General features: G+C 36.2%; 2 protein-coding genes and 1 pseudogene across 4 annotated transcripts; 2 read left to right on the top strand and 1 right to left on the bottom strand.

Annotated features, from left to right (window-relative positions):
• The first annotated feature begins 968 nt into the window (after positions 1-968).
• On the top strand, positions 969-16263 carry LOC111781334 (kinesin-like protein KIN-14B). Its single transcript, XM_023661866.1, has 23 exons — positions 969-1352; positions 2198-2321; positions 2597-2683; positions 2771-2941; positions 3049-3155; positions 4966-5097; positions 5202-5377; positions 6154-6315; positions 6508-6599; positions 7272-7423; positions 8237-8410; positions 9158-9304; positions 9404-9553; positions 10899-10970; positions 11258-11307; positions 11396-11621; positions 12074-12265; positions 12364-12555; positions 12827-13177; positions 13995-14093; positions 14536-14676; positions 14766-14924; positions 15539-16263. Exons 1-23 carry the CDS (start codon positions 1137-1139, stop codon positions 15989-15991), a joined length of 3825 nt encoding a protein of 1274 aa, XP_023517634.1. The 5' UTR covers positions 969-1136; the 3' UTR covers positions 15992-16263.
• LOC111782337 lies at positions 3957-4067 on the bottom strand (annotated as a pseudogene).
• A 506-nt stretch (positions 16264-16769) lies between the features above and the next one.
• On the top strand, positions 16770-25631 carry LOC111781895 (GPI ethanolamine phosphate transferase 2). 3 transcript variants are annotated; one of them, XM_023662627.1, is made up of 17 exons: positions 16770-17030; positions 17336-17429; positions 18233-18277; positions 18386-18553; positions 18638-18722; positions 18797-18903; positions 20416-20496; positions 21164-21216; positions 21297-21396; positions 22292-22435; positions 22796-22892; positions 23135-23348; positions 23425-23518; positions 23653-24645; positions 24759-24851; positions 24933-25216; positions 25376-25631. In XM_023662627.1, exons 1-17 carry the CDS (start codon positions 16903-16905, stop codon positions 25506-25508), a joined length of 2913 nt encoding a protein of 970 aa, XP_023518395.1. In that variant the 5' UTR covers positions 16770-16902; the 3' UTR covers positions 25509-25631. The 3 variants fall into 3 exon arrangements, with proteins under 3 accessions (XP_023518395.1, XP_023518397.1, XP_023518396.1); XM_023662629.1 differs by lacking the exon at positions 25376-25631 and having other exon boundaries at positions 24781-24851; positions 24933-25036; XM_023662628.1 differs by lacking the exon at positions 16770-17030 and having other exon boundaries at positions 17370-17429; positions 18381-18553.
• Positions 25632-27190: the final 1559 nt, after the last annotated feature.

Genomic DNA, 27190 nt, shown 5'->3' on the forward strand with positions numbered 1-27190 from the left:
TCAATTTTCATAAAGACGATAAAAAGAAAGAAAAATTAAAATATTTTAGTTATATTTAATAATATTTAATTCCACGGTTGATTTGTAGACGGAGCAGTTGCCGCCGTGTCCAGTTCAGTGAAAAGGGCGCAATTAAAAATAAATATGATATTATTAAGGGCATAAGAATAAAACGAAACCCGTATTTTAAAATTAATGGATTTCAATTTTAATTTAATGGAATTAATTTTGTTACGGGAAATAGAAGCGAGGGTGTCAGGGAGGACCACTCCCTGTCATAGCTACGGCCATATTGCTTCCTGAACTGTCCGTAACCGGAGAATCTGTAGTACTGTCTAGGTCTTGATACCCACGCTCTCCCTATCTTAACCTCACCCAACAGTTACGACTGACGAGTTCCCAGCCTTTGCTTTTCTAGCGGAGCTCCCTACTGTCATCTTACCCGCACTGTACCATCCAATTTTTATTTCGTGGATAATAAGTTTATGATTAATAAATTCATGATATATTCAACTATTATTTAATTTTGTGGTTTAGGGAAATGACCAAAAAGTCCTTTTATGGGACACTCAACACCGACAGAAAAGAAGCAAACAATAAATAAACAAAAAGACCAAAAGAGGAAAGGTGGCCCACTTGAATTGGGCTCAGTTGCCTGCCCATTAAGACAATAAATTAAGCCCAAACAAAGATGGGCCCAATTGTGGCCCACGAAACCCTAACCCATTTTGCCGCGCGGTCACGTGATACGCCTTATCACAAATGAGAGCGAGACGTGAAGAAATAACGAGCGCATAATATTTTTGTGAGCCGAAACGAAACGCCTGGTTTTTGGAGAGTTGGATAGTTTTGTCGTTGTGTCGTGTTTGTGTCCTGTAGTTATTAAGAAAATTGAAAATGGAAACGATGTCGTTTTAGCGTAATTTCCGACGGGCAAAAGAAATCCATTTATTGCACTCAAGGAGGGAAATAACATTACTGGTTAAAAGCTCAAAAGATTCGACGAATGATCACTAAGACGAAAGAAGACGAGACAAAGGCAGAGAAAGAGGAGAGAGGAGGGCGGAGACGGAGAAGCGTAGGTGACCTTGTCTTTGGATTCCGATAATTTGAGCTTCTAGGGTCGTCGGAGGACAATGGGGGAGCAGAGGAACCGATGGAACTGGGAGGTAAGCGGGTTTGAGCCCAGGAACCCGTCTTCTTCGTCTTTGGAGCAGGGTGATCAGTTCAAGCCAGGCTCTCCTTTGATTCGGAGGTATTCAATTTCCTCCTCATCTTCAGCTTCTCCTCGTTTGGAGTTCTCTAAACAGTCTCTGCCCACCAAGGTTCAGCGATTGAGCGATAAACTTAAGGTACTTGGATTTAATTCATTATACTCAATTCTTACCATCGGCTTCTTCCTCTTCTTCTTCTTCTTCTTCTTCTTCTTCTTCTTCCCATTTATCGGTGTGAACTCCTGATTTTTCTGTTCGTCGTTGTTCTTAATTGTTTGTAATTTGATGCTGAAAAGTGGCATTGCTTTTGAAATGAGTTGATTGGAAGTCTGAACCGATTTTAATGTCCCGAGCATTTCTGTGTAGCGATTTTTCGGTAAATATTGTTGTCATTGCCAAGCTAAGAATTTTGGTGAAATGGAGCATCTATTGTCAATTCGATTGACTTGCTTCTACGAGGGACATGGTGACATTCTACCAGGCCATATGTTGACTAAAAATGTCCTCGCGGGGCGATAAAATTCCATACGTGTAAGTGAACGCATGCATGGTTTGGCCGTGTGTGCTCGTTGTAATCACAACAGCCAACTGAGATGTGATGAATGGCCGGTCACAGGTGAAGAACTTTGAATCCTCAGCACCTTTTGGTTTCGACTTCCTATTCATTTTCAGGCATCGGTTAGAACAAAATATTGGGTGTAAAAGTACAGGAGGAGTTGTGTCTCCGTATTCAAGTTGTCTGTACACCCATTTATTACGTTTCTCTGCCATGCTTTAGATCCGCTTCTCAATCAAGAGGCAGATTCAAGGGTCTCCTAAGATCTAGAATATATTCTTGTTTCCAAAGACATTGGCTTGCTTGTTCATGTGGTCTTTTGACGTCTTTCATTTTTTTAAAATTCGCGGGACTTCAGGCGATATAGGGATTTCTGTATTGATCCATCTCCTATACTCGTTAACTAGTTCGTTGTTTATTTTGACAGCTAGCTAAAGAAGATTACTTGGAGTTGAAACAAGAAGCAAGTGAACTGCAGGAATACTCGAATGCAAAACTAGATCGAGTTACTCGGTATCTTGGTGTTCTTGCAGAGAAGACCCGTAAGCTAGGTAAGACAGTGAGCACTTCTGCTCAATTTTTCTCCACATTGAGTTCCTCGTCTCTAGATTTAAAATCAAGTAAATAGCTTTCATAATATCATGAGAATGATATGTACTGTAATTTGTAGCTTTTCGAAATTCAAATTTGAGACGATATTCACGAAACCAATGCAAATTTGTTTGATCTTTGGTTGACCTTGTTCAGATGCTATATATAGTTAAATTTTCCTGTTTTTAAGTACAATTATTGGTGGTTTTTAAAGTGTTCGCAACTTGAATATCAGATAGAGTGGCCACTGAAACTCAGGCTAGAATCGGTCCATTAATTGATGAGAAAAGAAGGTTATTTAATGACTTGTTGACAGCCAAAGGTACACCCATTTTTCATGAGTTTTCCTTCTATAAATTTGATAACCTGTAAAATTTAGTTCTAACAATAACTAGTTTATCAATTTCAGGGAACATAAAAGTTTTTTGCCGAACTAGACCACCATTTGAGGAGGAAGGCCCTTCTGTTGTTGAATTTCCTGATGAAAGCACAGTCCGCATCATCACTGGTGATGATACCATCTCTAATCCCAAAAAGGATTTTGAGTTTGACAGAGTTTATGGACCTCAAGTTGGACAAGGTGAAAGGAATGTGTGTTCCCCAGTCCTATTTGTGTTTTCCTAGAAAAATTATGATATACTATGGACATGCTATTAATGTATCTTGGATTGTTATTTACATGTGCAGCTGAATTGTTCAGCGATGTTCAGCCTTATGTGCAATCTACATTGGATGGGCATAATGTTTCTATTCTTGCCTATGGACAAACATTCTCCGGAAAGACGCACACCATGGTTAGGCTCCTGTCTCTTGACTTATTTTCCTTTCTTTCAGTCTCTCGCCTACAAATGTAGATGCATCGTATAATACCAACCTTGTTTTTTTCTTTAGGCATGTGCTTAGTATAGGATTTTTTGGGCGAGGACTGTTTTAAATGCTATTTAGTATGGGCATCTTGATTCCAAGGAATGCAGATTAATTGCGTTTGTCTTGCAAGGATTTTCTTTTTGAGGGTGCTCGAGTGTAAAAGATAGATGTGTTTGTATTTTAGATTTATCTACTAGACGTACTAGGATCATTAGTTGTTCCAATGATGCTTTTTTGTTGTTTATTAGTTCTAGATATCCATTTAGATGAATTAAATTAAGATATCATCTATAAATCAACTAAATATATATTGTTTAAAATGGTCATTTTAAACATCATTTATTTATTTATTTTTATTATTATTTATTTTAATGAGAAACAAAGAAAATATATTCATCAAAAGAGAACACAACCTTAGCCTAATTTAGAGGATTAACAAGGAAATACCACCAACCTAACTTAAACTGATATAAATTAAACATCAATTTAGTTTGTATTGAATGTCATATTTTCTTATCTTCTATTTACTCAACATGTTAGACTTACATATGAACTTAATTTATTATAGTAATTTATTATTGTGTTCTTAAGAACTAGTTGAATTTGATTTCAAAATTTTCCCAGCATCTCAATGTGGATGCTAAACTGGATACAATGCAAAACCAATATTTCTTTAGTAGCCTGTTGTTAGAATATGTATTACTGATACCGATTTTCCTAATAAACAAAAAGGGTCAGGGTCACAGAATTGTTGAGAAACAAATTTGGTTTTGATGTAAAGTTATACTTGTTAAGAACATATACTACTGTTGATCTTAGCCAGAAGGCCAAGAAGGTATATGTAAAGTTATATTTGTTAAAGACAATTTTGTCAAAATCTGATTTCTTATGAGATACCAGATGATTTGATTTATAAGATCAACATGTTTCCAGTTTCCCAGTTAAGAGGTGTTCCTTTTAGTAGTAATTCAAGAACTATGATAAAACAGGGACTGAGTGTAGAGAAAAAAAACAGGGACTGAGTGTAGAGGAAAAAAACAGGGATGGAGAAAGGCATTACCTAGAGCCAAGCCAAAGGATCAGAAAAAGGCTTTCCAATTGGCTTTAGTTTCTAAAATACAGTAATTACAACTTCTCTTTTTTTTTTCCTTTTTTTTTTTTTTTAATTTATATAATCTAGACCAATCCTGTAAGAGGCAATTAAGCTTCTTACATCCCACTATTCTGCCCACTTTCTGCAAGGATCTTTAAAAGAACCTTGCTATCTTCTCCAACTGCAAGAACCAACAGGATGTGTCTGCAAATGGTTAAGTTACAAAATAGAAGCTTTGAGCTCTCCGACTTCTAACCATTGTAAAGCAGAATGACCACATCCTTAATATCTTCATGAAAGTGCTGAATAAGCAATCCAACATCTGTACGCATCATAAACTCAGACCACAAATGCTTAATGTAATACCATTCATTTTACCACTTAAGTGGTGTTAATGAGAAGCAGTGGGTTTTCATACTACTGTTAAGAGTGTAGTTTTTATTTTAATTTATTTTACCCTAGAATAATAGCCAAAACCTTTTATTCACATAATGAGCTTGGTTATCAATTGTTTCTGGTCCCATCAGTTTTTGTTTCTTGCATATGTAGTTTTATATGAGTATGGTGTTCTTACTATTGGCCCATTTCTGAGAATTATTGAGCTGGTAGATTTATTTTTTCAATTTATTATTTTTCTTGCACAGGAAGGAACCAGCCATGACCGTGGTTTATATGCTCGCTGTTTCGAGGAACTGTTTGATTTAGCCAACTCTGATTCAACCTCTACTTCTCGATTTAATTTTCTTGTTACCGTTTGCGAGCTCTATAATGAACAGGTTCTTTTTCTTAGTAAATTTCATTTTTCAATAGCCTTGTAGTTTTAGAATCCTTCTTTGAGCTGTATGCCATACTCTATTGAACCCCTTTCATATTCTTGAAGATCAGGGATTTGCTTGCCGAATCAGTTACCTCTTCCAATCTCCATGTTGATTCACCAGATTTGTTTGCTGGACTTGTGCAAGAAAAAGTAGAGAACCCATTGGACTTCTCTAGAATATTGAAAGCAGCATTTAATGCACGGGGAAATGATATATCAAAGTTGAATGTTTCTCATTTGTATGGTTTGAACCTGATTCTTTTGAATTTATTATACAGTTTTGTTTTTGTAATATTTATGGTCCTAGGAAAAAGAGTCTTGAATGGTGCAAATTTTTGGTTATTTGATCTTACGAGCTTTGGTTGTGGGTTGAGGTAGGCCGAAGAGCTTGGTCTTGGTTATTACCTAGTGGAGTTTTGCATGTCTCTCCTAGTTGGATGTATGTTAGGTTCTGATTTTCATCCAAGGTTGGATACGCCTACTGAAGTATCTTTTTCTTTTTCTTTTTTTAAAAATTACTTTACTATCGTTAGATGGATTTTTGCTGCCATTTCAATACTCTTTATAACTTTCAATTTTTTGATGGGTCTAAACCACGTGAAAGATAATATTCAAATGGAATTGTTGCTTGCAGTTAATTAATTTGTATTTTATGATACTCTCATATTTATTGTTCCATTTTGTAATTTTGATTTATAATGTTTAAACTTGCTTATGTTGCAAGGAACCCTCTTTAATTGTTAGTACTTCTTTCTAGACATTTGTATCATAAGTCTACTAGAGAGTCGGAAGGGAAAACCTGCTAGAGTGGAGGGATGCAATGTTGCCGTATATTTCACAGATTAGTTCTTTCAATTTTTTCCTAATATCATAACTGAAGGAAGAAAAAGAAACCGTATATCTTAATCTAGTTTTCATGTTTGCTTTGTATATATATCTGTTTTCAATATTTATTTTCAGCATTTTCACTGCTTTAAATTCGCCATCTTACAAGGCTTCAAAATGGCTATTACAGGATCATTACGACACATGTATATTATACCAATCTGATCACCAGTGAAAATACCTATAGCAAGCTATCTCTTGTAGACTTGGCTGGCAGCGAGGGTTCAATTACGGAAGATGATAGTGGAGAGAGGATCACGGATTTGCTGCATGTCATGAAATCACTTTCAGCGTATGTTTAACTTCTTAATCTTAATGTTTTCTTTACAACTGCACATGGGGTCTTTTCATAACCTAATGTTTGAGGCATCCTTTTTTGATTAGATGGATTTGTTGTCTTCAATTTGAAATTTTTTTTACGTATTTCAAATTTCTTGCTTCTAGCAATAACCTCACTGCAGATATTATGATACTGCTCTTATAGGTTGGGAGATGTTTTGTCATCTTTGACCTCTAAGAAGGAAGTTGTTCCATATGAAAATTCAGTGCTCACAAAAGTACTAGCAGACTCGATAGGTAAGGCAATCTTTTTGGTTAGGAAGTTGTTCAGGCTATGATCATCAACCATGTCATTATGGTTGCATGGTTTTGTAAAATGGTTTTTCCTTTTTTAAAAAAATGATTTATTTTATTTCTATTAGAAATAGCAAGAAATGGTTGTACTTTGTTATACTTCATGTTATGTCACTAAAGAACCTTAAGGACCAACAGTGTTTTCTTTTGTCTCAAAATCGAATAACTTGGTCACTCTCCATCATTTCAGGGAATGATAATCCTGGGTACTTCTTTATTTGGAATTTAAGAGAGTCGAATGCAAGAATATGCTACAAAAATTATAAATTTTTTCACGAACAATTTATTGTAACAGCTCAGGATATGAGAGAAATTTTGGCATCTTTAAGGAGAAGCTACAGGTTGCTATAAGTTTTACTGTTTCCTCTCTTTCCTCTGCAATAGTGGACAAACGCAGTCAGACCCTTCAAATCTTCATGTTGTTCTTGTTTTCTTTTTGTGTGTGTGGTACTTGTATATAGTCTGAAAAGTTCTCTTTCAGGCTTATTGCCTTGTCTCATCTCGAGTAATTTTTCTTGCTTTTGATTTGCCAATTGATGGTTTACATCACTGTTTGAAGGCTGCTGGAATGAGTTAGACCTGGTTCCTTTTGCTTAAAATGTTCAATTAATGCAGGTGGGAATTCAAAAACATTGATGATTGTCCACCTATGTCCAAATGCTTCAAACCTGTCAGACACGCTATCATCTTTAAACTTCTCTGCAAGAGCACGAAATGCTGTACTAAGTCTTGGAAATCGAGATACCATTAAAAAATGGAGAGATATTGTAAGTATGAATATATTTTATTGAATACGGCAGCATGTATAATCAGTACTGTTACTATCTGGGGTGTTATTGAGCGAGATATCTTTTAAACTGAGGATTACTTTTTAATATGGATGAACCAAATTTTGTGGAATGGGCTTGGCCTGGACCATATCTCAGTAGAAATTTAAAGCTTGATTTTTGAACTGCTAGAATTTTCTGTGATAGAAGGTTTCTCATGGAAGAGAAAGATATAACTTTAACATGGAGTAAAAACCAGTCATAAGATAGGATTTGGAAAATAACTCACTTTTATATTTGGTCCAGGCTCTGGAGCAGATCTGTAGTCCTAACTAGTACTTCTAAATATCGTTGAGGAGATATTTTATTTTTGATTGACTGAGCAGGAATAATAGGTTGGAAACCAGTGAGCATCCGTACATAGAGAATACTCATCACTATTCCATTCATTATTGTCATTGATATTGACAAATAATTGGAGCCTTAAACTTATATAATATAATTATAGCAAACGGCAAGTTGCTAATGAGCTCCTATAACCGAGATATTTAAATCCATTAGCTCCTTTTTGTTAAGTGGTGCTTTTGTGAGACCCTTTTGTATTCTTTCATTTCTTCTTTCTTAATGAAAGCTTGGTTTCTATTAAAAAAAAAAGAAAAAAAAAAAGAAAAAGAAAAAGATATTTGCATCAATAATACATAAAATTACATGATGTAACATGCATCATTGGAGGGCAACTGTGGGCTCTAAATGGTAGTACTTTAAGAATTCATCTGTCTAATTTTTAATTTCATGTCCTATTGATTCCTATAGGCAAATGGCGCGCGTAAGGAATTATATGACAAGGAAAAAGAAACTCAGGATCTGAAACAAGAGGTCTTGGAGTTGAAAAATGCACTGAAAGATGCTAATGACCAGTGTGTTTTACTCTTCAATGAAGTCCAGAAGGCGTGGAAAGTTTCTTCTACTCTGCAATCAGATTTAAAGGTTCTTAACTTATATTTTTATTACACGGTTATATTATTCGACGTAATCTCATTTTTGGTTTCTTAAATGTCATTGATCTCAGTTGCACCTTTTTCTACCTTGCTTTTTACACGTAAACTATGATATGGAAGGTTTAAGATGAATGGAGGAGTTAATTTAGGTTTTTGGATCTATAAACACAATTCTTCTCCATTTTCAGTCTTTTTCTGTCTCATTAAAAAATGTCTTTCTGAGGAAGCGTAAATCAACAATTTCCACAATTTTGTTATAGATCTCATAGGAAGTAAAAGAGAATTTTCCTATTAATTTTGTTCATCTGTATCGTTCAATGATGTAGTTCAGAAAACCATTGCAGATTATTTAACAATCTGAACAATGCTTGACTTTAAAAGATCAGTACACTAGTGTACTCATATATATTTTTTCTGAAGTCAGGAATNTTTTTTTTTTTTTTTTTTTTTTTTTTTTTTTTTTTTTTTTTTTTTTTTTTTTTTTTTTTTTTTTTTTTTGCTTGAACCCTGCCTTCTGTTTAAGTTCTTTTAATTTTAGGTCACAAGGGTTTGATTGACATTTTATGAAACTAATCATTGTAGCTTGTTCTTTGACGATAGACTATTTTGATGTCTTGTTTTCCCATTAAGCTTTTCTCTTAGGCAGCATTCTTGCTTTAATTTCACACGTTGATGTTAGTTTTGCCATATCACTTTTTCAAGTAGTGATAACTGAACTGTGTTCTATTTGGTGCAGATGGAGAACATTTCACTAACAGAAAAGTATAAGACAGAAAAGGAACAAAATACTCAGCTTAAAAATCAAGTAGCTCAACTCTTGCATTTGGAGCAAGAGCAGAAACTGCAGATACAACAGAGAGATTCAACAATTCAGACTTTGCAGGTTGCTTCGCTGTTATATCAGGACTCTTTACCTGAATAATTTGTAAGTACATTGTTCTTAAATTGACGGAAATGCTATCATTTTAATTTTACAATGTAGTCAAAGGTCAAAAGCATAGAGTCACAAGTGAATGAAGTTAGATCATCATTAAGCACCGAACCAACCAAGTCCACTGGAGATGGCATGGATTCTTCTGCAGTAACCAAGAAGCTTGAAGAGGAGCTCAAAAAACGTGATGCTCTTATAGAGGTCTGTTCTCCGACATTCCATGTTGGCGATGCCTGTCTTTGATAAGAATATTGTTTTTCTTTTGAACAAGGATAAGAACCTTTCATTGATTTTTGAACTGTTTACAGGAAAAAAAAAAAAAAAAAAAAAAAAAGAACTCTCTTTAGGAGTATGATATCAACCCATAAAGAATAAACACTTCAAATTGCCAAACAACCTCCCAAACAAAACTTTGGAGGGAAAAAAAGTGTCCCGATAAGAATTAAACAAAAAAATAAAACAGCAATCTGTGGAAACATCACCTCAAGTAGCCATATGGTATTTGATGAGATCTAATCTCTCCTCCTAAAGAGCTTGTTTTTCTTCAAAGATGTATAGATTTCTCTCTGTCCATAGTTCCTAATCTATTACTCTAACCACATTAATCCACACAATTTGACTCTCCTTGGGTAAGATTATTGTTTTTTAGTAGGTCAAGATAGTGTTGAAGGAATGACCTTAGTTATATCTATGTAAATCCTAGCATTATATCTATTTTATTACCTAATATCTAAGAATTCAGGAGTTTAGTTAGATTTAGTTTTTTTCTTGGTAGTTATATTGTTATGTATTTAGTTAACCTTTCGGCACATGTAGCTCTCTAAAAATTAAGAAAAAATGTGAGCAAGATAATTTACACTTCCAACATGGTATCAAATCCATTTTATTAGGAGAGGTGTGATTAATCGACGTAGCCTTCATAGCTACTGTTGAAGTTGTGCCTTGATGTTGAGGTCGTATCGTCAAAGCCGTGCGATCAATATTACATAATCCTATCCCGTCAAAGTTGAGAATGAATGATATCTATTTCACAAGCTGAAGGCTTGAAGAGAGTGTTGAAAGAATGACCTTAGTTATATCTATGTAAATCCTAGCTTTAATTATATCTATATTATTGGCTAAATCTAGGGATTTAGTTAGGTTTATTTTTTTCATATTGTTACCTATTATCCAGTTAGTTTAGTTTTATTGTCAGGTAGACTAGTATCTAGATATTTTGTTAGTCTTTTCTTTATTACAAAAAGCACATGTACCTCTAAAAATTCAGAACTCTATAAATTATGAGAAATGTGAGCAATATAAATTATACTTGGAACAGATAACACAATACCTTTTTTCAGCTATGCATGTTTACTTTTGGAATTTTAATTCTCCTTGCTAAATTCTTAGAGTTCTATACTTCCGTATTGTTTTAGCCTATTTTTCATGTTTTGGTGTATATCTAACTAGTTTGAATTTAACCTCCAAATCTTTGGCTAGTTGTCACTCTTATGCTCCAGTTTCAGTTGTTTTGTACATGGGGTATGAACTGTTGCTGTTTTTGCAGAGATTACATGAAGAAAATGAAAAATTGTTTGATCGGTTGACGGAGAAAGCATCTTCGGTAGGATCAGCCCAGGTAAACATGTTCTCTAGAAGATCTCAATTTCCTGGGCTCAGGTTTAGACTACTTCTGAGAAATTGGATTATGAGAAATTTTATGCTGACTATTTAAGAAACCAAATCTACATCATCTGTGCATATGCTCTTCTTGAATGTTTATATCTAGTTAGATTCTTGTAGCTAGTACTGTTACCATGCCGTTGATTTAGTGTATGGTATCATGGGCTATTACAATTATTGTTGGCATTCTGTTTGGTGCTTCGCTATTATTTATATTGGCAGTTATATTTATTTAATTTCCAGCTGGCAAGTCCCCAAGGTGTTGGCGATGTTCAACCTCGGGATCCTGGCAGGTAAAGTCAAATCTGAAGTTTTTAAATGCATTCAGTTCTATTACTTGCTATTTCATAAATGCTCTGAACTCCCTGGTTGGTAAAACAGAAATGAAACCAATGACAAGAGTAAAGGGGGTTCGATGGCTATTGGTCCTTCTCCATCAGCTGTGGATAAAGCTGAGGGGAATCTTGCCTTAGTTAAAGCTGGTTCTGATAAAGTTAAAACTACCCCAGCAGGAGAGTATCTTACATCTGCCCTGAATGATTTCGACCCTGAACAGTATGACAGCCCTGCTGCTATTTCAGATGGTGCAAACAAGCTTCTAATGCTGGTATATATTAGTTTAATTTTAGACTGGACGCTAACTATTGATATTCATCTTTCTAGGCTTATTGATAAAAAAATTATTAATGGTATCTTTATTTTTATTTTATTTTATCAAAACCTTTTTTTTGGTCTCTTGTGAGTACGAGGAAATGCATCATTGTTGTCCTTTACAATATGAATCTTAGTGCACAAGCACCTTTTATTCGAGTACTAGGAGAGTTTCACTAATTAGCAGTCGCTAAATCAGTTTTTTCATGGGCTATGTTTCTCTGGTGGGAGCCGTGTGGGACATAGACATAGTATAGACTTTTTTAAGGTTCTTTTTGTGTATTCTTATCATTTTTCTTTTGTTTATATATTGCCGGAACTATTTTCTTTCCAGATCATGGCTGATAATGATCACTGAAGTATAATAAGAGGAACTTTTTCGTCACTGGTTTGAAATAAATCTTGCAGGTCTTAGCTGCAGTTATTAAAGCAGGTGCTTCTAGGGAGCATGAAATACTGGCTGAAATAAGAGATGCTGTTTTCTCTTTCATCCGTAAAATGGAACCAAGAAGGGTGATGGACACAATGCTTGTTTCACGAGTTAGAATATTGTACATAAGATCTTTGCTTGCTAGGTCACCGGAGCTGCAATCCATCAAGGTTTTTAAATCTTTAATGTTTGTCTATCTTTCTCTTCTCCAAAGTACATTTTCTTTGACTTCACATCATATTCGGTCCTTGTATCTTTTTGATTTCAGGTCTCTCCTGTTGAGCGTTTTCTTGAAAAGGCAAATACTGGTCGCAGTAGAAGCTCCAGCAGGGGTAACAGTCCAGGAAGATCTCCGGTGCGTTATATTGATGAGCAAATCCAAGGATTTAAAGTGAATCTTAGACCAGAAAAGAAGTCCCGATTTTCATCAGTAGTATCCAAAATTCGGGGTCTTGATCTGGTAGTGCTCTTGTCATTGTTTTGATATCTTTCCTCCTATCTGATCAAATGCATGGTGATAATCAATATTAAATACTCCCCTTTATCTTTCCCAAAGAGATATGAGGAAAAACTATTAATTTGTATTCTCGCACACATGCTGGTGGCAGGACAAGAATTGAGAAGTACTTCACGAGAGAATGGTTTTCTACTTGCCGAACTGTATTGGACGTTGTATATTATTACGATACAATTGTGCACTTGTGCTTATCACTTTGAACTGTATTGGACAGGATTCTCCGAGGCTGCAAGTGACAGCTGGAAAACTGAGAGAAATTAACGAGGATGCAAAAAGCTTTGCTGTTGGGAATAAGGCTTTGGCTGCTTTATTTGTACATACTCCAGCTGGTGAGCTGCAGCGTCAGATTAGGTCATGGTTAATAGAGAACTTCGAATACTTGTCTGTTACTGGAGACGATACAGCAGGGGGAGCAACTGGTCAGCTGGAACTTCTGTCAACAGCTATCATGGATGGTTGGATGGGTGGACTTGGCGCTGCAATGCCTCCATCTACGGATGCTCTTGGCCAGCTTCTCTCTGAGTACACGAAACGGGTCTATTCTTCCCAATTGCAGCACTTGAAGGTACATATTGATCTTGTTGTGAACCAATTCTTGAAAAGTTGAAGTCGGCTATCATTAAATGTCAGAAGAAAAACTTAAATTGTTCTGAATAAATGCTTAGATTGATCAGTTCACCAATTACCATGGTTTGCTAAAGTATTTTGAAAGATAACTTCCTTTGAGTAAAAAAATGTGTTATTTGATCCAGTGTGGATTGATTGATCTAGTCAATTTTAATAGGAATCCATTTTAATCTCCTCACTTATTTGAGGATGGAAACCCCCTTTCATTTTGTTTAAAGATTCAACAAAGGTCATTATTTGCTCAACTACCTAAACCTCAATTTTTACTGTCCCGAAATTCTCTTCAATAAATCAAAGTTGGCTCAAATTCATTTGGATCAACTGGGATATTATTGGTTCAAATTTCATCGGACTACTTGCCTACAATCTTAAATGTTTTATGAGTTTAAAGAGCATGTACAGAGGAAAAAGGAAGTGAACAAAACTCCCGTTATCAATTGCTGTCTTTTTTAGAAAAATAATGCTTTTCTTTCAAGATTGCTGCATGGGAAAATACCACTGCATTCTGGTCCTTTCACCTAAGCACATCAAATAGGATTTCTATATTTTGCACACACTGTAGCATCTTCAACATTGTGTCCTTTCTTCGTGTGGTTGAAGATTGATGAAATTTTTTTGTGGAGTCAACTGGTTAAGAACCTGGATAACAAATCTTATATTCCTAACGCACATGGCAAATTTTGCGACCTTGACAGAGAAGTGGTAAACAGACCATGATTTTTTGGACATTCACCTACATTTTTCTGTTTTATCAGGACATTGCTGGTACCTTGGCTATGGAAGAGGCAGAAGATGCAGCTCAAGTTACAAAGTTGCGATCAGCCCTCGAGTCAGTCGATCATAAAAGAAGAAAGGTATTTCATATCTTTATAGGCCCCATATTTTCATGTCGGTACTAGGAATAATTTTTATTTCACTCTTCTATATACTTAGTCAATATATTACTTTTGTGAAGCTCAACACCTTAAAGAGTACATACCCACGTTAAGAAACAAGTACTCATCTCTGCTTTCTTTATTCCTCCTGTTCTTCCATGTTGATCTACTTCGCAAATAAACATATGCTGTTAACGGTAAATTTGCTATGTTATGTGCATATCTTCAGTCTACTTATATTTTAGCATTTTCTAACATACAAATTTTTTGTTGTCAGATTCTACGACATGAAAAACTGAAAAATTGTTTAGCATTTTCGTCTATAAATGCTAAATTGTAAATATTATCTACGTAAAACTTTTTTCATTCTCCACTTGGCTATATTTGAGCATATTCTGATCTGTAAAACTTCTGTTGTCAGATTTTGCAACAAATGAAACATGATGTTGCTTTACTTATGCTGGAAGATGGTGGTTCACCTATCCAAAATCCCTCTACTGCTATTGAAGATGCAAGACTTGCCTCTCTCATCTCCCTTGATGGCATTTTGAAGCAGTTAAAGGTAATCTTCTACATAAATGACTTTCTTTTTCTCTTGTTTTGTTTCAGCGTCAGTCAACGGAGATTTACAAAAAAAAAATTATTGAACAGACTATTGTAAGACAAGCGTCTGTAAATGCTTTGAGTAGAAGTAAGAAAAAGGCACTGCTTGCAACTCTTGATGACTTAACAGATCAAATGCCTTCTCTTCTTGAGATTGATCATCCGTGTGCCAGGAGGCAAATCACTGATGCTCGTCAGACAGTTGAGGTATGAGAATGTTCCAAATTTTGTATTGAATTGTTTATACGACATGTTTTTTCGTTATATGGTCTACTTTGTCGGGGTTTTTCTTTTAGATTTATGCTCAAATTCAATTTGACTAGGGTGGAACCATTAAAGCTGACAACAGAGTAGGGTGGGAAATCTCCATTTGTTTTCATAACAGTGGGCAACCCTGCAAAATATTTGTGGGAAATTTTCATTCATCATTATGATATGGTTATTTAAACTAGAAAATTAATTCAATCAAATACTAGCTTGACCGACTCTTTTGAGAACTATACGTTGTTTATTGAATGACTTGATTTTGTCGTTGCTTTTCAAGATCAAGAAACCTCATTCAATGTTTCCTCTGAACATGTACCATTTTGGAAATTGAACTTTAGCAAGATTAAACGGCTTCTCTTTTTCTTCTAAGATATCAATGTCAGAATGAACTTTATCTTAGGTGTAAAATAAGAATATCCCTTTTGACACCTATGCTCTTGGAAGGCGCATGGCTGTTTCAAAACTTGGATTGAGTATAGGACATTAGCTGGAGAATGGATATATATCATTCATACATTAATTTTTTTTCTTTTTTCCAAACTTATTTACTGCAGTTAACTCCAGAAGAAGATGACATCTATCTAGCATCACACAACCGTGGACTGTCTGTGGACTCGAGTTCTGGTACAGAAACCGATGTCGCTCAGTGGAACGTCCTACAGTTCAATACAGGCTCAACAACACCATTTATCATCAAGTGTGGTGCAAACTCAAACTCAGAATTAGTTATCAAGGCCGATGCCCGTGTTCAGGAACCAAAAGGTGGTGAAATTGTGAGAGTTGTTCCAAGACCATCTGTTTTAGAAAACATGAGCTTGGAGGATATCAAACAAGTATTTTCCCAGCTCCCAGAGGCTCTGAGCTTGCTTGCATTGGCAAGAACTGCAGATGGAACCCGAGCACGATATTCTCGACTATACAGAACTTTGGCCATGAAAGTTCCATCGTTAAGGGATCTTGTCGACGAGCTTGAAAAGGGCGGAGTATTGAAAGATGTAAGATCATGAATGCCAAGTTTGTGGATGCCCATTCTTTCGGCAGCCATATACTTTGACATGCTGCTGCCTGGCCTGTCTTAACATAATATTGAGAAAATTCTTGAGGTTGTCCACGGTATTTTGCGCTGTTGTTTGTAATTTATGTTCTCTGTTGCTCCTAGCAAAATATCTGTATTAATAGGCATGCACTCACACGTGAACTGCCAGTAATTATCCCCTAGAAATATTATCAAAATGTTCATAAAAGTCAATTTTGAATCTCTTTAAATTAACGATTTTAATCTTCTCTCTAAAGTTGTCTTTCTCTGCATCATTTATGACCATTATTAAAAGCATTGATTCAAAATAAGGAAGATGTGCGGCATGCACTCGAATTAGGGACAATATGCAATATCTTTCTCCATCGTTCGAGAATAAGAGAACCAAAAGTTAAGTCAGGAAAGCTTATAATCAAAGTAGATCATATTGTATCACTATAGAAGTTTGTTCTCAATAGTGGTGTTTGAGCCATGCTTGCAACTGATATTACGGTCGTAGTAAAGATTTGTGGTATTTTATCGATGCCCTTAATTCAATCAAATCAATAGAATCCTCGAGTATTGCATAAAAAGGTTGCGGGCCTGAGAGCGGTAAAACTCTATTAATGTTCTTATTCAATCATTTTAATAGAATGTTCGAGTATTGATCAAAGAAGTTAGGAAGCTCTAGATGCAGTAAATTAAGTTTTTTGATGTAAAAATAATAATATATAATGTTTGTATATTGTTCTACGACCAGAATAAACAAATTAAACCGTCTTTCCTAACAATTTTGGGACGGCTTCCAAAGCTTCAGTTCTTTCCCTCGATAACTGTAGGCTCTTCGGTCCGAGATTTGCAGAGAACGCGACGAAGTGGAATTTCATCTTCTTCAACCCGAAAATGTCTTCTTCGCTAACCTGTACTAGACTAACGCTATTTACTGTTGCAGCTGTTGCTATTCAGATCACTGGACTCTCATTTTTCGTCTTTGGGTTTTTCCCCGTCAAGCCTGCACTATCCGGTGACAGGTGCTCTTCAGCTCTTTTTTTTATCCTTGAGCTGCAATAAGATAGCATCATTAGATGATAGAGCTTCTGAAAGTAACTACGGTGTACATCTAGTTTGAAAGTTAAAATAATTTGGTGTAATTAAGCTTGCTTCAGCTGGACCAGCTGGTATTGTACTATGAACTCACTTCCCTTGGTTATTGAAGCAATGAGGTTGAATTCATCGGGTTTAGAAACATCTACTTTGCTGACGGGAGTTTTCTTTCTTGTTGAGATTTACACGTTGTAAATGTGATTTTTCTCCATCTGTTACTTGGCTTTTTCAGTGGGTCGGAAAGTTTTCGCGCGCCCATGTGCTATGCAAACCAAAATGAGAGTGAGAGAGATCTGCCTCCTCATGAGCTTCAGTCGCTATATCAGGTCCTTTCCAGGATATTACTTTTTTTTTTTTAGATCGTTATGCTCTTTATGTTCTTGGTTGAGGTTGAAATTGTGTCTGCTATATATAAAAGGATGGTTGATTGAATTTCAATGTATGGATGAGATTGCTTGCAAAGTAGGATCAAAATCTATGCAGACTCTGTCCACTTCGTGAGCTTATAGCCGCTGGTTCTTGGTTCTTAATTAGGGTGCCCTTTACTACTCTCCAAGATGTTTCTTGAGTCAATTATGTAAGATTTTAGGATTATGACATCAGAGTCCAACTAATGGGTTTTCCTTTTCTTATCCAAGTGATTAATCCTCTTCAAGTTCTTGGCATTTTATGAAATTACTTGATTTAATGGTTCCATTAGTGCTAGACTATATAAGACAACGACTTGAGCGTGATACTAGTTACATCACTAAGCTTTACAGAGTTGAAGTTATGATTCCATGGGCAACAATAAGATTACAGACGGATCCTTACGAAATTAATGGAAAATCATAGTCTCTCTTAGTAATCTCGGACACATTATGAATTTTTAGGGTTGAAGGAGTTGGTTACACTCGGTTAATGAGTCATCAAATGTTGAATAATAATTTCCATGCATGCAAGAGGAAGCTGTTGGTTTTTCATTCATTATATGTATTGTAATATAGTATGTGGTTTGAAATACATCAGGAGACAACATAGCTTCTGTCTCTTCACTCTGTATTTTCCCCCCTTCCTATTTATCTTTTAATTTTTAAATGCAACCAAGTTTACTGAGGACATTATCTGACTTGAAAACTTTTTCATATAGGAATTATCTGGAATTCCGCCTTTATATGATCGACTTATTTTAATGGTATGTGAGTTACAGTCAGAAACATGTTGTTTTTCAAGCTTGCCATTGTTGATAATTTTGTTTGGTGCTTGAAAGTAGTTTCTTTCTATAACGAACATGTCAGTTTAGGTCATTGATGGTCTTCCAGCAGAATTTGTGCTTGGTAGGAATGGACGGCCTCCAACCAAGACCTTTATGGAGGCTATGCCATACACTCAATCATTGTTGGCAGATGGAACTGCAAAAGGTTACCATGCAAAGGCTACACCTCCAACTGTTACAATGCCCCGTCTGAAGGTAATCATTTCTTCATTCTTGATTATTGTGGCAAAAATGGTATGCAGCAGTGAACAAACCTTGTTTTTTCGCATATGATTGCAGGCTATTGTATCTGGTGCTATCGGAGGATTCCTTGATGTGGCTTTCAATTTCAATACTCAAGCTCTACTTGATGACAATCTTCTTGGTAAATCAGTACAGTTTCAGTAAATGTGTAAACATATTTTGAATCTGAAAGTTAGATCATTTTTCATATTATAGGTCAGTTTTCTAAAATTGGTTGGAAAATGGTGGTGTGCGGAGATGAAACTTGGCTTAAGTTGTTTCCGGGGCTTTTTATGAGGCATGATGGAGTTAGCAGCTTTTTTGTAAGTATAATACCTGATATGCAAAGGAAGATGTTGGGTGTAGTGCATGCTACTTCATGCCTTTATGGAACTTCAGTGTTCTGGTCTTAGTGCTGTAATGTCTTCATTCCTTACTGACATGGACTCTTGACACTGGGACAGAGAGATTGGTGGTTTACCTGGTTTTTTTTATTTTTATAATTTATTTGGGATCCAGTAGCTAGCTAGCCAAATATCGCCTGTGGCATGTTATCTAAGGATGTATCAAGCCAAAGTGAATAATTTTGTTCTATAGCTTTGTACTTACTTAGCATTTTGTTCATCAGTTTGCTTCCTTCTTAGAGATTGCGTGGGTACATCATTTCTTTTTATCTTCCAATAGCTGCTGAATTTGTGTGTAGTCAATTCCTGTAGTTTCATAATTTTTAATTATCATAACACTTGTTTTATTTTTATGCATGGAACTAAGAAATAGTTATTTAATATGAAGATTTGTGACTTTGGCTGTGCAAGCACAATGGTGTTAAGGAAGCTAATTGACTGTAGCCTTTTTGTTGTGTTTCTGATGCTCATGTGGCATGTGTTGATTCCCCGAGCATTCTTTGAAACTTTCCTCGTGATTAGGTTAATTAACTTAGAGAGAGACAATATTTTTGGCTAGTTAATGGAAACGTATCTGCTGCTACCATTTTACTTGGAACTTCTTTGTTGCTTTGATGTTTTCAGGTCCCTTCCTGTATAGAACCAATTTGATGATTGAATGAACTCTATGTGGTAGCGAGAACTGTAAAAGTTATTAGTAATTTAATTTAGAAAGGATATTCTATCTTAAAATTTTAGTATTATTCCTAATTCGAAATCATAGTGAGCATGCTACCAATTTATCGATGAAGTATGAAATGAAAACCAATGTGATTTGGTTCAATGAAGCAAAAGATCTGTGGGCAGAGTGGAAGGAGACGAATGACAAGATTGTTTGAAGATAGAAGCAACAATGTTGCTGAGATTAGGGCTTGACTACTCTATTAAATCTTTCTATGTTTACTCTCCAAATTCTTATGTAATCATTCAAGTTTTTTTTTTTTTTGTTGCAAGCCGACTGAAGTAGCTTTTTATAGATCTCTTTGGTCTCTCAAGGTTGATGCCTTATATCCACCTTCTTTTTTTAGACTCCTCTGATGCGATGAAAAAAATTGTTCCCTTTCAAAAGAATATAAATAAATAAAAGAAGGAAAAAAAAAAGTAGGAAAAAGAAAAAGATATGAACCCACATATGAGGTATGTGTTGGACCCTAGTCAAATGAGCTCATTCAGGGAAGGAGTGACAACATGTGATTAAATTAATTCTACTACAATAGTTTAAGATTTTATGTTAAGAACAATTTAGAACATCACTTGATATACCTTGTTGCTTATATTTCGTCGAAGTTTGGATGAAAACTTCCCTTCTGTAGTTTTTTTAATGTGATCATGTATCTCTATCTTGTAGATTTAACAATATGGCATACACATTCAAGTCTCTTATGTCTGCAGGTTAAAGATACTGTAGAGGTAGATAAAAATGTTTCTCGACATTTAAGCTATGAGCTTAGCAAGAATGACTGGAATCTTCTTGTAAGTCTTTTTGGTGTACTTTTACCTTTTTTTTTCTTTTTTTTTTGGGCATTTAAATTGTATATGCCTATTACTTTTTTCTGCACTGAAATATCTAAATGCTCTACAATACCAAAATTTAAATTTAGATAGAAGATGATCTACAGTTTAGTTAGTAATATGGTTCAACTCATTGGCTTTGTTTTCTATGTTATTCGAGTTTGTGTGTGTATATTAACGAACTCAGTAGTTTACTTTTATGTGTACCTCATTGGACAGGCCTTTGACCTTTGTCTCTCAACTTGGCGTGGATGATTTTATTTATTTGTCGTTTGTTTGGGTTGATTGCAGGTTTTTTCTTTGAACCTCTTTCATTAGTGTTTCTCAACTTTGTTACTTGATTATCCTGTCCTTAGTGAAACCTAAACATCTTTTTGTTACATTTTCTCCTGTGCATTTCTTCGTCTAATAATCTCTACAGTTGATTGCTTTCACAGTAAAATTATGCAATTTTGACTTTGTTTAGAGTTCAATATGTGACTACATCATTTATTTTACAATTGCAAAATACTTGTGATGCCTGTTTCATCTTCATGCCAAATCTTCTATCATATTATTTAAATAATATGAATCTACTACATAATAAAAATGCAGTTTTTATGTACTTTTAACTGAATCTTCATTTCAGATTCTTCATTATCTAGGTTTGGACCATGTTGGGCATATTGGTGGTCGAAACAGGTGCATTTATCTGTTTCTAACTTTTTAACATCTGATATATTTAATTATTTTATTTCATGAGTTTCATTTGGATGTTTCAGTCCCTTAATGGCCCCAAAACTTATGGAAATGGATGAAGTGGTGAGGATGATTCATGCCAGTGCCATGATGAGCCCGGAAGATAATAAAAGGACTCTTTTGGTTTGTTTCACTTCCTCATTTTCTTTGACTTGTTTCATGGTTCTGAAACTTGTCCTCTCTTATCACGTAATAAATATACATTTCTTGGATGTGAGTAAGCCAAGAAGATGATAGTGCTGTTTGGCATGTCTGTTTGATGTGTGCCTTTTATAATCGAGCTTCAGTCAGAATGCATTTACTGCTTCATTGTTTCTGGAAGCTTATTCCTTTCCAATAATTAGCTGAAATTTCTTATGAAGAACTTATACAAGTGGGGTTACCAGAATCCCAAAGTGTTGTGCTTAAGAAGGAAACTCCTCAGATCAAAAGTGAGGTCAAAACATGAACCTTCCTTATGGTCTTGAGGATGTATGGAAGTCTTCAAAAAAATTCCCCCCAAATTCCCAAAACAAAGCCATTGACACAACCTTGGGAACATCTTTCCCCAGCCCCGTGGCCCTGTTCCAAATTGAATATCGAGAAGAGATTTACATTAATTTGGAGGAGTGCCTCAAAGATCAGAACTGCTTAAGTTTGTCCCAAATAAAAGAAGAAAACGGGTGGGCTGTGAACGAAAAGGTGGTCCAAATCTTTCCCAGATGTAATTGCCATATAGAAATGCATATATGAACCGGTAGGCAAAAAAGATGGACATTTCTTTTAATCCACTTGAAGTCATCTAAACCAGTCTAAATTAGCGCTTAATTTTTTTGGCACTTTTGGTTTCCTTGACTAGCGATTGTAAGCCTTCCTGGAAGTTAATTTCCCTTTCCATATTGTCCTTATTAATGACTATTCATGTATTCCTGGAAATAGGAATGGATATAAATTTGTCTGGCTCGTTTGTCTAAGACTGTAAACTCAAATCATGCCAATGGTTTCACTTATAACCGTTTAATTTTGAACTTCAAGGTAGGTTGTGGTGAGTGACCATGGGATGACTGAAAATGGCAATCATGGTGGGTCATCGTATGAAGAGACTGACTCCTTGCTTCTTTTTATTGGATCAAAAAGTCATGCCACTGACTCTGCATCAGTTATCAGCAATGATGTTAACCAGGTATTCAGCTCCTACACGCCCAGTTTCTTCAAGTTGGTATTAAGACTATGCATCCAAATTTTTATGTACTAAATAATTCATTCTATAAACTTCGTCATACATTACTGTTCGTTCCATCCAATTGTTCAAACAGAATTATCATTTCTTCAAACTTAGCTTGAACCCTTTTCTTTGAACTTCTACATTCTATTTGTGTTCTAGTGAAACACAAATATGAACAAGAGTCAGAAACTTGTATTACTTTCACAGTATTGATAAGGAAAATCTTGCTGTCTATGCTTCTTTCTTCTTTTTTTTTCTTCCATTTCTGTTTATTCTGAATGTTTTCTTATTTTCTGACTTACCTAGAATGTGGTTCAGGTCGACATTGCAGCCACTTTAGCTCTTTTATTTGGTGTGCCAATACCCAAAAACAGTGTCGGCATCATGATTCCAGGAATGGTGGACTCTTTGAAGGGTAAATTCCCCTTTCCTTGTGCATGAGGCATTAATGGGTTTCAGAATCGAAATAAAGTTATTGAAATGCAGAGGGAAAAGAGAAAAAGAGTGGGCTATATGTGCAATCTGCTTTATCTTTTGTCATCAATTTCTATTATTAATACCTAGTGCTAGAATGCAACATACTGAGTGCCTTTTGGACTTGTATCGCATGCCAACTTGTGTGATCTTAATGCGACACCTCTTTCTGGATGATTTCAGATATGCAACAACTAAGGGCACTGCAATTGAATTCTTGGCAGTTGCTTAGATTGTTACAAAGACAGGTACCTGGTTTTCAATGTGGAAGTCACCCATGTGATGGCTTTTCAGGTGATAATGGATATAGTAGTAATGGTATTATGGAGAAGTTTTGCCGGTTGTATTTGCGTGCTGCAGCTCTTTATGATTCCTGGATATCAACGGAGCTTTCCAGGTGGGCACAGATCATCTATTTGGAGAACTTGTTCCATGGATCAGGAAAAATTAACTTTTTCCAGTAATTTGAACAGGTCTGATAGCAGAGAAGACAAAAGTGAAATTATTGCAGCATACTATGAGTTTCTGATAAGTGCAAATCAATGGTTATCACACAAAGCTACTGATGTAAGAATTATTAGTATTATTATTTATTCTTTATCATCATTTTGGAACAAACTCTGAAATTTCATGTAATATTCGATCATTTAAGAATGTTCTTTGTGGCTGATTGTGAATTGTCACTTCTGTTTTATTTGCAGAAACCTGCTAAAGTTATTGCTTTTGGAGTGATGTCAATGATCTTATCTTGTCTAATATTTTCTGCCGTCCTTTACTCTATTATCCAAAAAAGTTATTTTGGAGAGAAGCGGCTTTCCAATGGTATTCTCACATGGCATCTTGATGAGGGTTTTTCTCTGTCTGTAATATTCATCTTGGTCATCAGTATGGGATCCAGTTCTATGGTTGAGGAAGAGCAATATATTTGGCATTACTTGCTCTCCACATTGAATGTGCTATTGCTTCGTAAAACATTGCAGTTCTTTAAAAAAGATAGCACCTGTGGTTTTTTTACTTTGTTTAGTGGACATGAAAGAACTAGTTTAAGGGCATCTTCCATCTTCACCCTCCTTATCTCTGGAAGAATTTTAAGGGGCTGGCATCAAGGAGGTGTCAATTGGACATATCTTCCAGACATATCGAAATGGCTTGAGCAGTCGGGGACTGATCTTCAGCTGATTCAGTTAACCTCTGTCTTCCTTACAATAATATTATGCTTATTTTCCCTTTCGTTATTAAGAAGGAAGACAAAAGTTATTCTAGTAGTTGGATTTCACTTTTTGATGTCGGGATTTCTTGTACTGCATCATATTGTGAAATATCGACACAATACATCAGTACCATCCAGCAACGCTGCTACTTCATTAGCACAAATCATTTATGCAACTCTCGGTATTACTACAGTCGGGACTGCTCTGGTTGTACCATGGGTCATGCCTATGCAGATTTCCAACGCATGTTCAAGTGATCATGAAGTTTCTCGTCCTTTTAAAATAGGGAGTCAGTCTCAACATTCAGAACTGAGAGATTGTTTATATATTACTGGGTGGGTGTACATAGGCTCTTGGTGTCTTCTGCAGTTGCTGCTCCAACAACCAGTTAATACAGCAGTAATGTTACTCATTCTGGTGCAAATTTATGCCAGCTTTCTATTCTTTTCTCAAGGGATGCAGCAGCAGAAGCAATGGGTCGAGGTGAGTTTGCATAGATGCATTATGATGAATTGTTTTTTGCTGTCTCTTATACTTGTTCATCTTTGGCAACGTTGATGCATGCTAATGCTGGATGGTTATTTCTTGCTTTAAAGGTTGCTGTGTTGTACTATATAGGAATGGCTGGCCATTTTGCGCTGGGGAATAGTAATTCTCTAGCTACAATCGACGTTGCTGGAGCTTTCCTTGTAATTTCTTCTCCCTTGTGCTCCACAGAATTACTTATTATGCTCTCTTTAACTTCACAATAACAATTTTATCCTTGTCAGGGCGTTTCAAACTACTCAACACTATTTTCTGGCATATTGATGTTCATTATCACTTACGCATCACCGACACTGCTGCTGCTAAGTATGGTGATGTATATCTCAATTAAAAATCTAGACATTGCTGCCTCAACTCAAAATGCAGATTCCGGACATGTTCTAAAGATGACTCTTGGCCTTCCTTGTCTGGTTTCACTGACTGTCAATTCGATCTTGCTGATCGCATACACAATAGTGTTGATCTTAATGAGGAACCATCTCTTTGTTTGGAGTGTTTTTTCTCCCAAGTAAGTCCTCAGGAATTCTCTATCTGACTTTCAGCTCTACCATAGGATACACGTAAAACTTTTAGGATTGAACATTACAGAACTTATTGTCTCGAATATAGCTCAATTGGTTAAGAGATTATTGTATGTGTTGGTTTATGATTTGCATTATTTCTCCAGGTATTTATACGCGTGTGCCACGACTGTGTGCATCTTGATTGGAGTCTTTATCATGGCAACGACAGTAACCTATGCACATATGGTGCTGGCCCTGCGCCGAAATATGATAGCCTCCATTAATGGAACGAGATAAGAGCCTGATTGTTCTTTTAGATTCATTGGTACTCTTACAGATGATTATGCATCAAGCAATTCTTTAACGTAATTGTTCATCAATTTTTTAGATCAAGTTAAATCTAGTGTTCCATTCAACCTTTGTTCCTTTTGCCATTCATCTACTGCGTTAATTTTGTTGCTTCAGAATTATGAATGTGAGATCTATATATTCATTCTTAAAAGGGATATTTTATATAAATCCAAACGGAAAAGTTTCATTCATGGAAATAAATATGTTCTCTATTAAGACTTGACTATTATGTTCGGTTCTATATGTCTATTCAAGTCGAACTTTGTCGATTGATTAAAAATCTTTCAATTTTATTTTTGACCGTCACAATGTTTCAAAATTAAGTTGGATGAGTAAAATTTGTAGAATGTAGGACGAAAATGACGATCAGAATCCATGTAAGTATAGTTAGGATACGCGTTTTAAAGCCTTGAGGGGAAGCGCGAAAGGGAAAGCCTAAAGAGGACAATATTTGTTAGCGGTGGATTTGGGCCATTACAAATGGTATCAGAGCCAAACACCGGACGATGTGCCAGCCTTCTCGCTATTCTCCGAAAGGGGTAGACACAAGGCGGTGTGCCAGTAAGGACGTTGGCCCCAAAGGGGGGTGGATTTGGGGGTGGTCCGTGATGTCCCCCACAAACCACCATTTATAAGGGTGTGGAAACGTGCCAGCCTTCTCGCTATTCTCCGAAAGGGGTAGACACAAGGCGGTGTGCCAGTAAGGACGTTGGCCCCAAAGGGGGGTGGATTTGGGGGTGGTCCGTGATGTCCCCCACAAACCACCATTTATAAGGGTGTGGAAACGTGCCAGCCTTCTCGCTATTCTCCGAAAGGGGTAGACACAAGGCGGTGTGCCAGTAAGGACGTTGGCCCCAAAGGGGGGTGGATTTGGGGGTGGTCCCACGATGAGAGGGGAGAAAGAGTGCCAGCGAGGACGCTGGGCCGTGAAGGGGTGAATTGTGATGTCCCCCACAAACCACCATTTGGAAACCTTCCCCTAGGAGATGTGTTTTAAAGCTTTGAGGGGAAGCCCGACAGGAAAAGCCCAAAGAAACAATATCGGTGGTATTATTTTTAGATTATATTTTTATAATAGTTAATTTAGCCCTTTTCTAATTTGTGTAACCATTTATGGTATTATTTCCCAGAGTTTCCATAATTTGGGATCTGGGTGACACAATCGCACTTTCGAAGGCAGCGGACTAGCGATTGTGCGGCACTCACTTTCCAGCGACAAGTGAGTTAAGCCAATTTGTTCTTGCGTCGCCTACGGCCAAGCGACGTACGGTCGAGCCTCTAGCCTCGGTTTTAAAAGAAGATTTTAGAAAACGAGGAGAGAGCGAGATTTTTGAAAGAGAGATTTTAGAAAGAGACGTTATATAAGCAAGCAAGAGAAAGATAACAACGGCTTAGCATATATAACCTTGGGTAGGGAGAAGTTGACGACTAGTCATATCCCCCTATAGTACATTCTGGGCCATTTTAGTTCTGGCAGGCCTAGACATGATTTTCTTGAGGTGTCATACGCTCTAGAATTACAAAGGGAAAAACACTAGAATGAAAAGACATGACAAGGGTTTGGCTTGTCATGGGCATGCGGCCATGGGCAACAGGCCCTGGACAGGCATGACCGTGACACTGGGCAC

The sequence above is a fragment of the Cucurbita pepo genome, chromosome LG19, assembly GCF_002806865.2.
Source record: "Cucurbita pepo subsp. pepo cultivar mu-cu-16 chromosome LG19, ASM280686v2, whole genome shotgun sequence".
Classification (NCBI taxonomy): domain Eukaryota; kingdom Viridiplantae; phylum Streptophyta; class Magnoliopsida; order Cucurbitales; family Cucurbitaceae; genus Cucurbita; species Cucurbita pepo.

Excerpts from the sequence above, each read along its gene's own strand:
- LOC111781334 (XM_023661866.1), top strand. The coding sequence starts at position 1,137 with ATGGGGGAGCAGAGGAACCGATGGAACTGGGAGGTAAGCGGGTTTGAG. Across the intron at positions 5,378-6,153 it reads AAGTTGAATGTTTCTCATTT|GATCATTACGACACATGTAT; the intron begins GTATGGTTTGAA and ends TGGCTATTACAG. Across the intron at positions 8,411-9,157 it reads CTCTGCAATCAGATTTAAAG|ATGGAGAACATTTCACTAAC; the intron begins GTTCTTAACTTA and ends TATTTGGTGCAG.
- LOC111781895 (XM_023662627.1), top strand. The coding sequence starts at position 16,903 with ATGTCTTCTTCGCTAACCTGTACTAGACTAACGCTATTTACTGTTGCA. Across the intron at positions 20,497-21,163 it reads AGAATGACTGGAATCTTCTT|ATTCTTCATTATCTAGGTTT; the intron begins GTAAGTCTTTTT and ends TCTTCATTTCAG. Across the intron at positions 22,436-22,795 it reads TCAGCAATGATGTTAACCAG|GTCGACATTGCAGCCACTTT; the intron begins GTATTCAGCTCC and ends AATGTGGTTCAG.